At 36.0% G+C, this 16,534-nt stretch overlaps 1 protein-coding gene across 1 annotated transcript in view; it reads right to left on the bottom strand.

The window, feature by feature from the left end:
* Positions 1-16,534, bottom strand: part of SCEL (sciellin) — a gene marked incomplete at its 3' end in the record, with an annotated part of 40,036 nt that overhangs the window by 7,102 nt on the left and 16,400 nt on the right. Inside the window, exons 5-7 of the mRNA XM_010149996.1 lie at positions 4,750-4,809; positions 1,688-1,747; positions 160-249 (exon numbers count right to left, since the gene is read on the bottom strand). Coding sequence (XP_010148298.1) covers positions 160-249; positions 1,688-1,747; positions 4,750-4,809 — 210 coding nt within the window. The remainder of the gene's footprint in view (positions 1-159; positions 250-1,687; positions 1,748-4,749; positions 4,810-16,534) is intronic.

The raw sequence follows: 16,534 nt of genomic DNA, 5'->3' as shown, positions 1-16,534 counted from the left end.
CCTGGAAGCAGAAGTTGGAAGTGTCTGGCATGATTCCAGAGACCAGTGTGAGGTTTCTGAAAATCCCTGAAATTTCTTGCACAAAGACAGTTTCTCTTAATTTTTTTCAAGAAATGGCACTGTAGACGCTACAGTTCTCAAATACATCGTCCACAGTACCTGGTTTTTCTTTTACTGTCACTGGAATATTTTTTTTCTGGGAGATTAATTGCAGCCCTTGGAGGATTTTCATATGCTTGCTCAGTTATCCTAAAAAAAGAAAACACACAACAAGAAAACAAACATTTTTTAGAAATTGTTTTCAGCTACCCAGCTTTCAGTTACCCTTATAGCCATGAATGTAGAACCTTGGGTGAGGAACAGTAGGTAAAAGAAATTTGTCTTTTTCTTACTGTTGTTAAATTGTTGCCTGTGAAAAATAACAGAATCACTGACCTATGATTCACTCACCTAATAATCAGAAACTTCATGTATCTTTTAACTGAACTCTAGTTTCCTCAAATTGCCCACTGAGGTTTTCAACTGTGCAGTAACGTCTCAGTGGCTGATAGCATTCTGCTTTGCTTGGCCGTATTCTATAATGTTATGTTCTTGGTTTTACTATAGTCTAGTTGTAAATCTCTTTTTATACTTTAGTTATTTTTTTATTAAAAATGACCAACTAAACAGACATGTGATTCAAGCAAAACTTGTCTCCTGCTGTTTTTCCTGCCACAAACATGACATGCAACCAAACATCAAAAAAACCTTGTCAAGAGAAATTATAGGATTTAAGGAATAAATGCTAATAATGGTTTGGATGATTTTACAAAGCAGCTCAGACAAAGGCTGCTTTTGTTTGGTTCCGCCAAAGGTTATTTTCTGAAACAACCTGATGATTATAAGCCTTAACTCTGGGTGTTTGGGCTGCAGCTTGATTTATTTCAGTGAGCTCGCCAAGGTTTGAAGCTTTGCTGAACGAACCTTACGCAGAGTTAGTCGCTGTTTTACATGCATAGCATGCTGCATGAAGCAGCACCCTCTATTATGCCTGACTCCTGATCTGGAAGGCCCCCTTTCAGAACTACAAGAGAAACTCATTCACTGGAGATACTCAGTATGTGCTTCTCTGGTTAGATTGTCAAGTGGGATAAAAATATTTTATTTAAAAAAATAACAAATCTTCTTATGTATAGAGACAGCTAAATTATTCCTCTTCATTTAGATATACAACTAAATACAAAACTCAGAAAGATACCATCAGAATGGTACCTGAAAACATAATGCTAGCTTCACTTTAATTGATCAAAATGGGTCTTAGTTTTTTGCAAATAATGAAACCTAGTAGTAGTGAATCTTTTAAACTATGAATGTATTTACTTATATTTATTTGAGAAGCTAAGAGCTGAGTTCACAAAACACCTAGATAAGCACAAAAATACTTATGAGGATCTTATCACCAGGCGCTTTCATTCACTACAAGAGATTATAGCTTTGAGTCATTGCTTATTATCAAAACATGGACAGCTAAATTGCTATATTTGATTAACCAGGTGCATTTTGGAAATAATACAGAGCTCTTTACTCAAGTTATGCAAATTCTGCTTGCTTGTATTAGGAGTTCACATTTTCTGGTACCACACTAAATACCAACAACTCTTGAAATCAGCTTCATAAATTTTAAAGAGGACTGTGAATTGAGTCTCACCGCTTTTTACTTAGGTCATCAGCAGACTTTACTGAAGTATGATCACCAAGGTCCTCATCTCTGTGAAAGCAAGCAAGACCTCAGAATTAATCAAATTATTTGCTGTAACCTAAACATATTAAATGGTTTGAATTATATATGTTGAAGAAAAAAAAACAATCTATGCATTTCACAAGGAAGATTCCTGACTACACTAAGTATGTATCACAATTGTTTCATATTGTGTTTAGTTAGTTATGACATAAGAGTTATCAGTTCAAACTTAAATATTTTTCAGTTTCTCTCCAGTGTGACTCTACAAAAGAATGACAAGCTACTTAAAATACTAAATTTGTTATAGCATTGCAGGATAATTCAGGTTGGAATTCAGGGACCTTGGGAGGTCTCGTCCAACCTTCTGAGCAGAGGCAGCTCTGAGGTCAGGCCAGGTTACTCAGGACTTTTTCTAGTTGGGTCTTGATAAACTCCAAGGGCAGAGATGACACAACGTCTCCGGGCAGCCTGCTCCACTGCTGGACAGTCCTCCTTACCTTGAGTCTGAATCCCTCGTTTCAGTTTATGACCCATGTGTCGCATTGTGTTGCCACGCTACAGGTGAAGTGCCTACCTACATCTTCTAAACTGACTATGGTTTGGCAATTTTAACTTGATAACATAATTTCATTCAGTACAGGCATGTATGAGCCACAGCACCATGAGCTGTGGAAAAGTCTGCCAAAGCCTGTTATTTGCTTTGTTGTTATATCCAGCCCAGCTTCCTCTTAGCAACTGCTGTTATCTAGGGTTGTATACAATCTCTAGGACTGCATGACCACATTTTACTAGAAAGTCATAAATCACTGGCTGTGATGAAGCTGATTGCATATAATAAATGCCATATATGAACATATGTAAACTATAGAACATATTAATAGAATTTTACAATAATGATTTATTTTACATTAAGGGTTTTATAACATTACAAAAATGATGATGTTATCCATTCAAGAATTGTCTAAGATTAAAACCAAGCCACACTGGTTCTTGTTTGAAAATGAATAATGATACTGGGAAAAGAGAGGACTTTTTCAAATACATTTATGATACTCCTCTCTGGTATTTAGAGGGCAATTTTTAGTTTGATAGTTTAGTTTTCACATTAATTTAAAGAACTTCAATGGTCACGCGCTACTTAGAGTTCCAATTAGATAAAGTCAAGTACTACATATGTTTCTTCCACAATGAATTATTTAAATTTACTAGCCTGTATTTAATGAGGAATTTTTAAAAATTAAAATTCTATGGTTTATGTAAAATAAAAATACTAATTTTGAATCCTCTAATGATTTTTACAGAACAGAACCAATTAATACTAATATCCAACCAACCACAAACATTTTATAATAATATAAGGGAGATATTAAAACAGCCTTGCCTCTTATTTTTCTGATCAACAGTATTGATTTCAGTAAAATCCTCAAGGTCTTTTCCTCTAAAACAGAAAACAAATACAACTGTTAAAATGTTCCCCCTGTCTGGGAAGAGTTAAAGTGTAGTTAAAGAAATAAACTATTTTGTGCATACATCTAAAAGGTAAAAATAAATTGTTAGTTAAGTTTATGTCCATAATTTGCAAACACTTATGTTCTTGGCCATAATAATAAAACATGTTTACAATTTTCCACTAGCAAGGTAAAGTTCAGTACAATATAATAAAAAATATTAGCTAGTACAGCCAAGAAAATAAAAATACTTTGTTTAATCAATGCTGTGGTTTGAGATTGTTCTTTGCCAGTGAAGATAGTAAGGAGACATGAACTTTCAAAGAACTTAGTATTACTTTATAGGCTCCAAGCAGCTTAATCCTTGTTGTTACATCATTAATTTGCAAAAACTATATTTTTATTTAAACTAAAAAACTTCTATTTCTGAAGATGACGTCTAAAAATATGTACAAATGTTCACAGGTTTTTGCTTCAGGAATGACATTACCAGCATGTATCATCACAGTTAAGAAATAAAGCATAGATTATGCCTGTACTTAAACTGAAAATGTAAGCATCCAAAGACTCACAAAGTTTACATGTAAGGAAATTAAACTGGTGGTTAGTTTTCCTTCTGTTGTTTGGGTGGGGTTTTTTTTGTTTGTTTTTTAATGGTTTTTAAATGGTTCAGTGATTAGGGAACGAATGACCTATGAAAAACACTCTAAGTAATGGAAAAATCACTGTTTCTTTTTACGTAGAAGTAGGGAGCAAAAGCAAAAGGTTAAGTTCTGAGGTTATCTGTGAAACTGGTAACATGGTCGCTTCAATTCTTAAAAGGCTTATTATTCTTAAAACTCTGGATGCCTTCTAAAATTCAGTAGTGTCTCAAAGTCTTGGACTCTATCCTATTAAATTCTCTGTGATTTAGAATTTTCAAAGAAAGCATACTCAACTTACAGGTTAGTGCTAAGTGTATATATATGTGAGATAGTCAACCGTAAAATAGATGTAGATGATCACGTTTTGGCAATATTTATGTGTTGCTACTCTGTGGAACATCATTCTTGAAGCTATGTGTAGACTTACAGTGTTAGCTGTGACAAATATTACTTTCAGTACCCTGTCAGTTCTTCCCTTTCCACATGCTGAAGGCCTGCTTACACGCCACAAGAAACTTGGACAGAAACACACTGAATTGATGTGCTGTTCAGAAACTTAGTCAAGCTGTTCTTTATGGATCACTGCCCTTGCTGACTGAAATGCTTTGTTACACCCTCTTGGAACAACACATCATCTATGAGTTTTACCATATTTCGTTCAATGCCGTTCTATATTAAAATATTTCTTTAAGAGTTTTATTGAGGAAGCATATAAAGTGTGTATGAAAGCTTGCCATAGATACTACTTGTTCAGCTGATCGTGCACATGCCAGTTGATTAATCTGTATTTTTATATTAATCATTCTGTATAAGGAATGCAAGTTATTAGTCTATAAACATTGTATTGATTTGCAGCATTACCTTTCCTGACTTTCTCATAGTTACGAACTACTCACTGCCTTAGAAAAGCAGGGCCTGAGAAGCTTTGTAGACTTACTCCTTGTTACTTGTGAAAGAACTTGGATTCACTTTGATGAGGTTGTTGAGATCTTCATTCCTTTAGAGGATAAAAAACAGATCAAATCACAATATGTATAGCCAGCTGTCAATTAGCCAAATTAAATACTCACTTTAAAAGAAATTATAATTGACACATTCTATATGAAAGACTATGCCTCCCAAATGCTCACAAGCACACACTCTTCCTGGAATAAGAGGAACAAATTATACTGTGGAAACAACAAGTTATACCTAATACTTACGTCAAAAAGGATAATTTGTGCTGAACATGCATCATGGACAACTTCAAAGAGTGCCTGACCTCTAACATGCTATGATATAACAAAAATCTTCACCAAGTAATGCAATCAGCCAGGTATTCCTTATATGTGCACAAACATTTTATTACCTAAAAAGTAATTATGGACTAAATCTTTCTGGCTAAATTGGTCTAAAAAGTCCATTAGTCTATTTGGTAGGCTATCTAGACCAGCTCCTTCCCAATTAAACTCTTCCTTCTCTCAAGGAATTTCATGCTTGAACTGAGGGATGCTAACAACTAGTTGCACACACTGATTCTTAAACTTCTGTAAAGAGAGAGGATGTGATTTACTATTATTATCTGATGTAAGGAAAAAAAATTTCCTCGATATAGACCTTGTTGGATAATTAATTTTCCTTTTTCAATATAGTAGCATTGAACATGTAATATATATTAATGTAACATAGCTATTAAAAATAGAAGTGTAAATACATGTATTTTATACTCTTTGAATGGAATATTTAGTAGTATCGTCAAAACAGGGGATGTTGCTTTGACTGCCTTTGTTTCTCTTCAAAGGATTGCACTGGTGTTAATGTTTCTATCAAACACTAAATTTCCGTGAAAATGCACCTTCCAACTGAACACTCCTCTATCAACAAGCTTTCAGAAACTTTACCTAAAAAGTTGCCATCTACACAAAATTGAAAAATTGACTCCTCAAAAGAAGACAATGGGAAAAGAGTGATGCCCACCATGGTATGACAGTGTCCCCGCTGTACAACCTGTTCTTTAATCTGGTAGTCAACAATGTTCCATGTCTCATTGATATCTTATTCTGAACAGTTCTGTCATGAAACAACATCACAGTGAAAGATAAAGACAGCCTTTTCAGATTTCTTCTTGCTTACTTTTGTCAGCTTTGGGGCTCCCTTTGATGAGATCATCAAGATCTCAGTTTGTGTAGGAATGAAACAAACCCAGTTCAATGCAAGGAGAATCTACTGCCATTTAGCTACAGTTCCATACCAGTCAATAATAAATCTACATATTATATACTTTTACAAATTCTCTTTATATTATCACAGATTTCACACTTTTCAGAGTTTTCCTCCAGAAGCTGGAGTCTTGCAGTTATCCAAAAATATCCTTTCCTTTATGAACTGGATGGCAAATTGCTTCCTCAGTACTTGGAGGTAGCAACACTAAAACAATGCTGTCTAATAAGACCTGAGCTAGTTACTTTGTTAAATTATATTTTTGCAATTTTTATTAAGGAAGAACCTTCAACTGTGCATGTGTCTGGCTTGAGTAAAATATACACAATTATTCTTGTCTCCTGCATCCTTCATTCTTTTATGTTCTCAGAGGTATTTAAGATACACATCCCAAGTCTTCTATAAAGCCTACTGAAGCTTTACAGTTGCAGCTACCTCAATTATGATCTTCATGTGCTATGCAACCTTCACGTATGTATCAGCCTCAGTGCTGCATATTCACCCAAATCATAGAAAGCAGGAGATTTGGGACTCCTGTTCATTCTGCTGGCAATCATGGGATTACATGCAGTTTACTCAGCAGGGTTATCGGCAGCCTTTCTGCTTACTTCTGCTGACTTTCACAGCGTGGAACAACAGAAAGGCTCTGACAGTGGCAAACCTCTGCCCTGCAGGCCAGTACGCTCCTAGGTCTGATTTTCAAAGGAATATAAGAGTTTGGAGAACCAAATTCCAATATGCTTTTGATGACACATTGCTCAGTAAAACACATAAGTTTGAAATTTTTATTCATGGTGTAGATATAAAATATTGTATTCGCTCTTTTTCCATTTTCAATTTCATATTTTTTAGTGATTCCTAGGGGTTTTTCTGTCAGAATCAGATAAATTAATTGAAGACAGCTTCCTATTAGAATAATTAAATACAATGCAGCTATGTACTGCCACCACAAGGCCCAAATACTAGAATTTTTTGTGTTAATCTTTGAAAAAAATGTTAAAATATCTTAGTGTGGGGTGGGGTTTTTTTAATCAAATACTACATAATTGAATTAATAAGGCTATAGAAATTGATTGCAGAACACTGGGAAGTTACATCACTTCTATACTTGTTCTTGTTGGAAGTAACACTTTTCTGTCAATAGAAAGGGAAGGAAGAAACTTCCTCAAGACCAGCAGGAAAGAATCTGGCTTTAAAACACAACCCTTTAAAGTTTTCTCATGTATTTTAACACTCTTCCCGGATAACTTCAGTTTTCCTTTATTTCAAATTGCTCCTTGAACAGAGTTTTCAAACAAAATAAGGAGAGTTATCTAAAATAGTTCTAGTCTATTTGGAAGTCATGTAAAAATAAAAAGTACAAACTTCCAATAATTTAAGAATGATTCCTTCAGAAGTGTGTTTATTGGTCCATATTAATCCTTGGTGCAACTCGAGGGATAGATGAGTTAGTTCCCTTGTGTAGATTTTAAATCATCATGACTTTGCAGCCAACAGCATTTTTTAACTTTCTCATAAATAATTTTCATTGCTTTGAGTATTCCAATACACTGACTCGCTTGTAAGGAAGGTTTAACATGTTGTCCAAAGGGATAGTAACAAAAATAATAAAAGCCTAGGCTGCATGTGCACTCCTCGTCAACTAGCACCCTGATTGATAGAACAACACCACTGAAGAGTCCCAGTAAGAAAACAGAAAACAGTTGCAGTTGTAAATTACAGCACAAAAATACATGCTGACCGACCTGTTCAGCTAGGCTTTATGGTTCCTATGGAACAAAACGTCTGTAAAACATAACCCTTACAAGATACTAATTTATTGCACTGGTAACACTTCTCGAACCTTCACCCTCGTGAAACATCTGCCTGACAGGACTGCAGCAAATAATCAGCCCTGACGTCTTCCAAGTTCTTTGCCTTGAGGTGGCTGACAAGTGCAAAGGAGAGGTCATAGGATGTGCAACTCCAAGCTACTGGTACAAGCATAGTTTGTGTTATTAGCAACTACAGCTGAAGTTTGAAAGCTGTTATTTATGAAAGGATAAAATGTAAAGTAGGACAAGCTGCAGGACATAGTGTATAAGCCAGAATTTGTCTGATTAGGTTCAGGGCATACTTTTGCTGATTTTTTAAATCTCTTGTTGCTGGCAGAGCTACATTTACTTTAGCAATAGCTCACAGTGGGCACCAGTTGTTGACATCACCACATAACCTAGTCTCACATTAAAAGTCAAAGCGGATGTGCAGTGCAGAGCCTAAATAGAATTTCAGTTTAGATTTTGTTTAAGAGTTGTTCGCATGCTAAAAATCAGCAATGCAATTTATATATTTTCTAATATTTCTAAAAGAGATGTAAAATACTAAAGTGGGGAAGAGACTAACCTATATATTCATACATTAAAGCAGATCCTTGAATATGGGAATAACAGATACAGTGAAAGCCTGTTGTGGATAAGTATTTCCAGTTACAGGTGTAACTGTCATTTGAAAAATAAACTATTTCAGTGTCCAAGGCTGGCTGAATTGAATTCACACTTCTTAAATTTGTCAACAATTTCTTAAAATATAGATGATGATGATGGAAAACCACAGCATAAAACTTCTACACAAAGCAGTTTAGACAAACATGGAGAAACAGTCTTTCAAATATGGTAGGTGGCTCACAATAAATGCTGACATTTTCTATAGGTCATTCCAAAGGATGCCACCTCTAAGCACAGTGTTTTCGGAGACAGCCATTACACTACTGAACATTCTGCCTAGGGTGAGTATTTTTCAAAATGGATGAGAATGAGGTAGGTCAGACAGCCTGCCAGCAGGAGAATATATAGTTTGCTCATAAATTCAGGAAGATGAAATATTTGAATAGAGCCACAGGACATGACTGTAAATTTTTAGGAGAACTTACCTCAGGATAACAAATACATATTTTTGTATTCTGTATAAAAATTCTTGGAATGGCAGTATAAAGGGTTTTGTATCACAATTTGTACAAAAGGATCAAGTGTTGAAAAATAATAAATTTATTATAAAATAAAAACATTAAGACTTAGATTAAGACCAAGGTGTGCTTGTTATCATCACTGAAGTACAGAAGACAATTCATCAATTAATTTGCTTTTACTTTTGTAAGCGACCACCTCTAGAAAAAAGTATATTCTGTCTTTAACATCTCCTTGCAGAAAAATGCTTAAAATAGCACTATGAATCTACAAGAAAGCCCCACTCTGAAGTGCAAAAAAACCTATGTGCAACTGGGCCATTGTGGGCCTCATGCTATAAACTTGTTAACCATGAATTTTGCTGCTGCTATTTTGCCTCTAGCTGCTTGTGTAAAATAAGATTATAAATTTGACAACTAATGAAGAGAGTCTAGCAGAATAAAAGGCTAGCAAAGAAGATAAGTAAAGCAGGTTTCAAAAAACCTGTCAAGGCCGGCTGCATGCAAAATTAATGGCTTATTTTAGCCACATGGTCCTATCCTGACATATCTTGGATTCCTATGCCTCTCAGACTCAAGTGAAAAGGGAAATTATTTTAAACCTCTGTGACAAGCTCTCCAGAAATTAGCTAAATTTCAAAAGCTTAACATCTCTGACCCTGAATCAATATCAGCAAATGCTGCTTCAGTTGAACAACTCCCTTTTGTGGTATCTCATTTTATTAATGTTAGGTATCTTATGTCTTCCTTGATATAATGTAGAAAAGACTTCTGGACATGTGCAGTAAGTAATCTTTAAAGGTATAAAAATGAATAGAGATGTAATGACAAAGTATGATGTTTTTCCTTTTGTGCTCTGTATTAAAAATTTAGAAACATAGAATCACTGGGTTGGAAAAGACCTTAGAGATCATCCAGTCCAACCGTATCTGTCCGCCACTAAACCATATCTCTCAGCACCTCATCCACCCATCTCTTAAACACATCCAGGGATGGTGACTCCACCACCTCCCTGGGCAGCCTGTTCCAGTGCGTGATAACCCTTTCGGTGAAGAACTTCTTCCTTACATCCAATCTAAACCTCCCCTGGCACAGCTTGAGTCCATTCCCCCTCGGCCGATCATCTGTCATTAGGGAGAAGAGACCAACACCCACTTCTCCACAACCTCCTTTCAGGTAGCTGTAGGCAGTGATCAGGGCTCCTCTCAGCCTCCTCTTCTCCAGGCTAAACAAATTGAGTTCTCTACATTTTGTTTTGACTTATTCTCTGATTCTCTGATTCTATTTCAGTGGATAATAGTTTTCTAATTCTGGTTTACCTGATGACAAGTGAGATCCCCATCAAAAAGAAAAACACAAATGAATCCCATCTAGACATTCAAGCACAGCTAATTGTTTGGGTTTTTTGGGTTCTGGTTTTGGTGGGATTTTTTTGTTTGTTTGTTTGTTTGTTTGTTTGTTTTTTGTTTGTTTTGGGGTTTTTTACTCTTGAAAATACTCAAAGTTTCAAAAGGCATAGAAACAGGAAATGTGAACTTTGCCAACAAAAGAGCTTTAGTTGTTTGATTAAAGCAATTAAAACATTTCTGAAAGCAGTGGGAAAAAATCAACAAAATAGATTTTTAAATGTTTGTTCACATTTTTCTACTGTCCTTATGCTGAGGCCAAATTGAAGTTGATACTGGCCATGTGTGGGAAAGAGAATGAGAAATGAAATTTTGAACAAACCCCAGCCACACTCTTGTGCCTCAAGTATCAGGCAGGAGTGTATGTGACCACAACTCCCTAGTCATTCAATGAATGACCTGTAAAAGTCTTGCTGAGCCCATTTCTAGTTCCAGATATTCCATAATTCCTGAAGGCATTTCATCATCCCTCATTGCTGATACACAAACAGTCCACACAGTACCCAAGCACCAATATTGCAGGTGTTGTTTTATGGGCCAGAATACTGAAGGACCACACACATTCAGACAACTTGCTCTAATATCTTTATCAGCGGGGCATTTCATGTCAAATCCCAGGACAGTCAGTGTGGTTTAAGACCTACTCACTGTCATCGTTAGCAATCCAGGGGCAGATCTATTAAAGGAGTCGTACACAGTATTTTTAATAGATCTCCATCTGTTTTCTGATTAAAAGTCCTTAGCAGGATTATAAAAATTGCTGAGGTGATTCCCTGTTTTTAGTAGATGATATTATAAGATATGCATATAATATTTCTAAACATGCAACAAGAAAGTTGCATCTGTTGTCCTTTTTTCAGTGAGCTCTCCCAGCTGACCTTTTACAAAGCATTCTCACCAACAGCTTCTTCTTCTGACATGATGGAATGTGCAAAGACCATACTAATCTAGTCTGGCTAAAACCGTAGAGGCATTTCTGACCTAGTCATGTCAACACAGAAGAAAACAAAAACAGCCACCTGGACTGTCCAAATCTAAGCTAAAAGAGTTAATCTAGTGTATATTACGTGTGTCGGGCATCTCACTGGACAAAGCCATCATGAGCCCTACTGAATTTTGATCTGCCATCCATGACTGCTGTACTGTCCCTATATCAGACTTTGTCATGTATAACTGAGAATGAATAAAGAAGTTCTTTGAGAAAAGAGTGGCCTGTATTCTGAAACAGTGTGCATTTCCTTCCACACCACTATGCTCACTGATCAGTGCCAGGAGCCCTCATTCAGACTTTTAACCAGTAACAGCCAAGGATGAGGGAACAGAAGAGTTCTTCCGTCAGATGTGAAAGCCAACTTATACTATGCCAAAACCAGTGTAATGCTTAGCCCAGAGGATTTTTGAGTTAAATACAGAGGAAGAAGCTGTTGATCAAAATGTTTTATAGGAGGCGGACTGTAAGAGATCACTGAAAAAAGGACAACAACTTGTTCAGTTTGCCTTAGAGGGTATGTCTAACCCTGTGTTAACACTGTATTAACTTTTCACATAGGAGTAATGAGCTTGGAGCTCTTCACATAAGCTCTGCAACAGCAAATCATTTATATCAACATGCAGAAAAGCTGTAAACCAGCATTTTATGATGAATGCTGAATCTGTCAGAGTTGGGAGACAGAAGGTCCCTGTCACTAGGAAGTGTTTTCTGCTGAAATGTAAAAATATATAATCAAAAATTACTGTATACCTTTTATTATCCAAAACAATTTAGAAAGTGTAAAGCCACTTCACGTTACCATAAAGAAAAAACTGTTGTTGTAGCCAAAGCAAGATCTGGCTGCACTTATGGTGACTGAGTTATGGGCATGCCTATATGAGTTCTGTTTCCTTACTTCCAACATTTTTTGAGTGACACGTGTCCCCCAGAACATTTTAGAGGTCTCCTGCAGGTCTCACTAAAAAGTGAAAGCAAATAAAAATGACATCACAATGCAAAAGTCATGCAGGAGTACCTGGTGTGACAGTTATTCCTTCTAATTTTGGTCAGCTAAACTGTAGTCTCACCTAAGAATTGTCTAGGATATTTCTAGAGGCTGTTGGGAATTGCCAGCCTCTCTCCATAGACCAGATTTCTATTTTCATGTAATGGGAACTCATAATTGGCCAATGTCTCAAAATGCACCTACGTGTTCTCTCAGTTTTGTTCTCTTTGCAGCTGTAGAACAATGAAAGTTTTATCAATAAATGTTATTTTAGGAGACTTGACATGATGTTTTTAATTCTGTTGGTTTGGAAAATCCCAAGTTGACACCAATTTTTACTCATTTTTTTTTTAATCCTTGGAAAAAAATTATGTATCTTATTTTTTTCCACTCTTCAAAGTTGCTAAATGTTGATAAGACACAGAAAAAATGTGTCCTTGTTACAAGAGATAGTTTAAGCACAGGTAATTAATGTGTTGATCATTCACAGTCTTTTGTAATGAAAACTGGCAACACATCCTGGGTCAAATAGGAATGTCACTAAAAAGAAGCATAATACAATCATTTTTCCATTTTCTGTCTAAATTTGCTACTATCTGACAGGAGTATTTATAGTGAATTACCTTATACAGTATAGGAAAACCCTGTATAGAGCTAATATTCAGTGTACTGTTCTTTCTAGAAAATAAAATGCTAAAGAACCAAGAATATGGTACTTGCTTCATTATATCAGAAGAACAATGAAGTTTCTTGTATCTTTTCCCTAGAAATTCCCTCTCTCACCCACACACCTACAGATGCACAGCTGAAGCATTTTCTTCTACCTGACTCTGCTGTTGATGGCATACCAAAGACACATGTTGTCGTGGTTTAGCCCCACACAGCTGCTCGCACACACACCCCCTTCCAGTGGGATGGGGGAGAGAATGAGAGGAAAAAGGTAAAAAGTACTTGTGGGTTAAGAACAGTTTAATTACTGAAAGTAAGTGAAATAAAATAATTATACTAATAATATTACTAATAATATGTCATGATATACTACTACTGCTAATAATGATAATATGTAATAAAACAAAAAAGGAAAAAAGAAAGGAAAACAAAATGATACAACTGCTCACCTCTGGCTGACCAACACTCAGCCAGTTCCAGATCAGCGATTTCCCATTTTGGCCAACTCCCCCAACTTATATACTGGGCATGACGTGTGATGGCATGAAATGTCCCTGACCAGTTTGGATCAGCTCTCTGGGCTGTGTCACTCAAACCAGCACACGTGCTTATGCAGAAGGTTCTACAGTATGCCCAGTGCCCCTGCAGACTAATAGTCATCAGCTGACAGCAGACATTCTCACTATGGATGCTCTAAGAGCTGGGTGAGATCTCTAAGTTCTTATAGAGCCCCTGTTACTATCCCCTCAAAACCTTCTCCTCAAGTATATATAACATCATAAATTCTGATCTATCTATGGAAAATAAAAGGTAGATTCATTATTTCTACAATTTATGAACCCTTGGAAAAATGGCTTTGCAATATTCTGCATCTTTTGGTGGCAATACCTTTGTTACTGCCCTGGCAACAGTGGCCCACTGTGTCAAATACTGTTTCTTTCTGTACAGATCATATGCGAGGAAGCAGCATAGTTGAATACAAGTGAACCCCATATAAAAGCATTTTATAGAAATACACATATTTTGTTTCCTAACTATAACCATTAATGAAAGATTAACTAAAGATGTGTTAAAGTTAACACCACAAAGAGGTTTGAAGTGGTTTAACAAGATTCAGTACGGAGCACGGTTCTTTAAAAAATGCAGGGTGTTTTGAAGACCTGCATTCAATGGTTCCTACAGTTCTGTAACAATAAAACGCAGAGTGAGAACGTTGGACCTCCAGTGAGATGGAAATAAAACAGTAAAAAAACCTTGATAAGCGATGAAGAAAAGACCCACTGAGTAAATCAGCAAAATTTCTCTGTACGTATCCAGTGCAGTGCTCATATGCTGCTGCATTTGTAAGATACCGGGAGACCTGATTTAAGGATGACCTATTATGCTCTGAAAAACACACAATTATTCGATAACGCTGATCTTTTTACTTTTTCTGGACCCTAGCCTACTTGTGCTGTCTAGGGTACCTATAGATGCCCTAACTAACCATGAGATGCTTACTCCATTCTGTTAATCATAACTAAAAGGTGAAGATCCATATGTCCATACCTCCAGATATGCTATATATATTATTGTATACTCTAGGTTTTAATATGAATGCACATCTAACTGTTGTACTTGAAAACAATGCGAAAATTGCTTTTTACATTAACAGAATCAGCATTAGGCCTTGCACAGAACTGTACATAATGAAGCTTAAACTTTTAGCCAAAAGAGATAGTATCTGACATACTTTTCTGGTAAATCCCTCCCAAAAGATCCTTGTCTTGATGACCAGTTTGATAGAAAACCAATTGTCATTTTTCAGTTATTTTATACTGAAATTAATTCATTATTCCTTTAATGTTCCTATCAGAATCCTGAGTGAAGGACAAATAATCAATTAAGAATGACTTGAAAAAGCGTGGCCTGGAAATCTTTCTATGCTAAATAAAAAGATAGGAAATGAAAGGCTGTATCATAAAACAATAAATGTTGGTGCTACTAGAAATACTTTTTTATGTAACTGTTTACTTCCCCTGTGTGGCACAATCAGTTTTTCCAAAACCGTAATATTTATATGACATCTTTAATAGAAAAAAAGGCACTTCTGCTGACAGCTGCTTAATGCATTTTGGGTTAGTGTAAATTTAACAAAGATCTGTAGCTTTGTGAAGCTAACACAGCAGCAGCAGATGGATGACATCTGAAGCACCAGCCAAATGTAAAGGAATTATAGCAGGAGTAGAGTGGGCTGAATTTTGCCCACTAAGATTACAGGCTACTTACAGTTTCTATGCTGACACAAATAGCTGTAGCAGCGCAGTGTTACCATAGAAACTTGTAGACCAGTAAAATTTTCCTGCAGCTCTCCACCAATGGAGGGATGGGAATACAAAGCTTGATATGGTAATGAGAGTCACCGGCAGATGATGAATGTGACCTGATTGAAGGTGGGGATTAAGTAAGACCTTAATAAGCCTTTAGGAGTGAAGAATGGCTGTGACTTCCCTAGTTAATAGTGTGTCACATGCAATTCTCTAAAGTCTCCCACATTTGTTGTCAGGATAATGTTTCTCTGAAAGACTGCATTTTTCCTAGGGATTGCACTGTCAGACATATTTTTGATGTTTTTCTTAATTATTGTATACTGTTTTTACATACAGGGGGCTTTGGGTGGGGGCAGCACCATTTCATATTTCCAGGTAAAACATGCAATATGAGCTACTGTTATTCTCAGTGCATGTCTATAAATCTATTCCTAATTCACAAACTTTTTAATGCATATTCAGGCATTTTATCCTGGTACTGTCACAGAGTCAAATTCTTTGCATAGTTATTGCTGATTGTTTTGAAAAATGTAACATCTCCCTCAATAGAAAGCCTGACGATTTGCTAGGATTTCAGTAAAAAAAATAATTCTATGTCTATTCCACCAATAGCTTTCATGGTATTTTGCACCCTTTCCAAGATACATTAGTGCATATGCCATCTAACTCATATAACAAGAACAAGTCCATCTGTTTAAATGTACCAATTTTGTCACACTAAATGGTATAATTGGGGTTTTATTATTTAAAATGTTAACACTACAATGCACGATTTTTTTTTACCCATAGGAATGTGTAGATCCTACCCCTCACACAATTTATGGAAGACCGAAGAAAATGTACTACACGGTCCATACTACTACAATTCATCTGTTTCCAAACACTTGCAGCAACTATATATATGCTGCTCTACAGGATACAGGCTAGACAGACTGAAAGAGTAAAAAATGATATACATCTGAGATAACTTAGCAAGTCAATGAGATGGAACTCAAAGTTTGTGCTTCTAGGCCAATTGTTAGGACTAGATAGATGCTGCATTTGTCACACATCATACCCAAATGAACTATCAAATATGGAAATCAAACATACTGAGTACTTAATATCACATTTATCACATTTACCACTGTTTATCAAAACATTGTTTTGATTATATCTGCATGTGTTACCTTTCTGTAGCGTGATCGTCCACATCAGTCTTTGATTTCTCAGGGGTCACCTG

This window comes from Eurypyga helias, unplaced genomic scaffold (genome assembly GCF_000690775.1).
Source record: "Eurypyga helias isolate BGI_N326 unplaced genomic scaffold, ASM69077v1 scaffold4860, whole genome shotgun sequence".
Classification (NCBI taxonomy): Eukaryota; Metazoa; Chordata; class Aves; order Eurypygiformes; family Eurypygidae; genus Eurypyga; species Eurypyga helias.
Note: the sequence above shows the minus strand (reverse complement) of the source record. Positions and strands in the feature narration are given on the sequence as shown.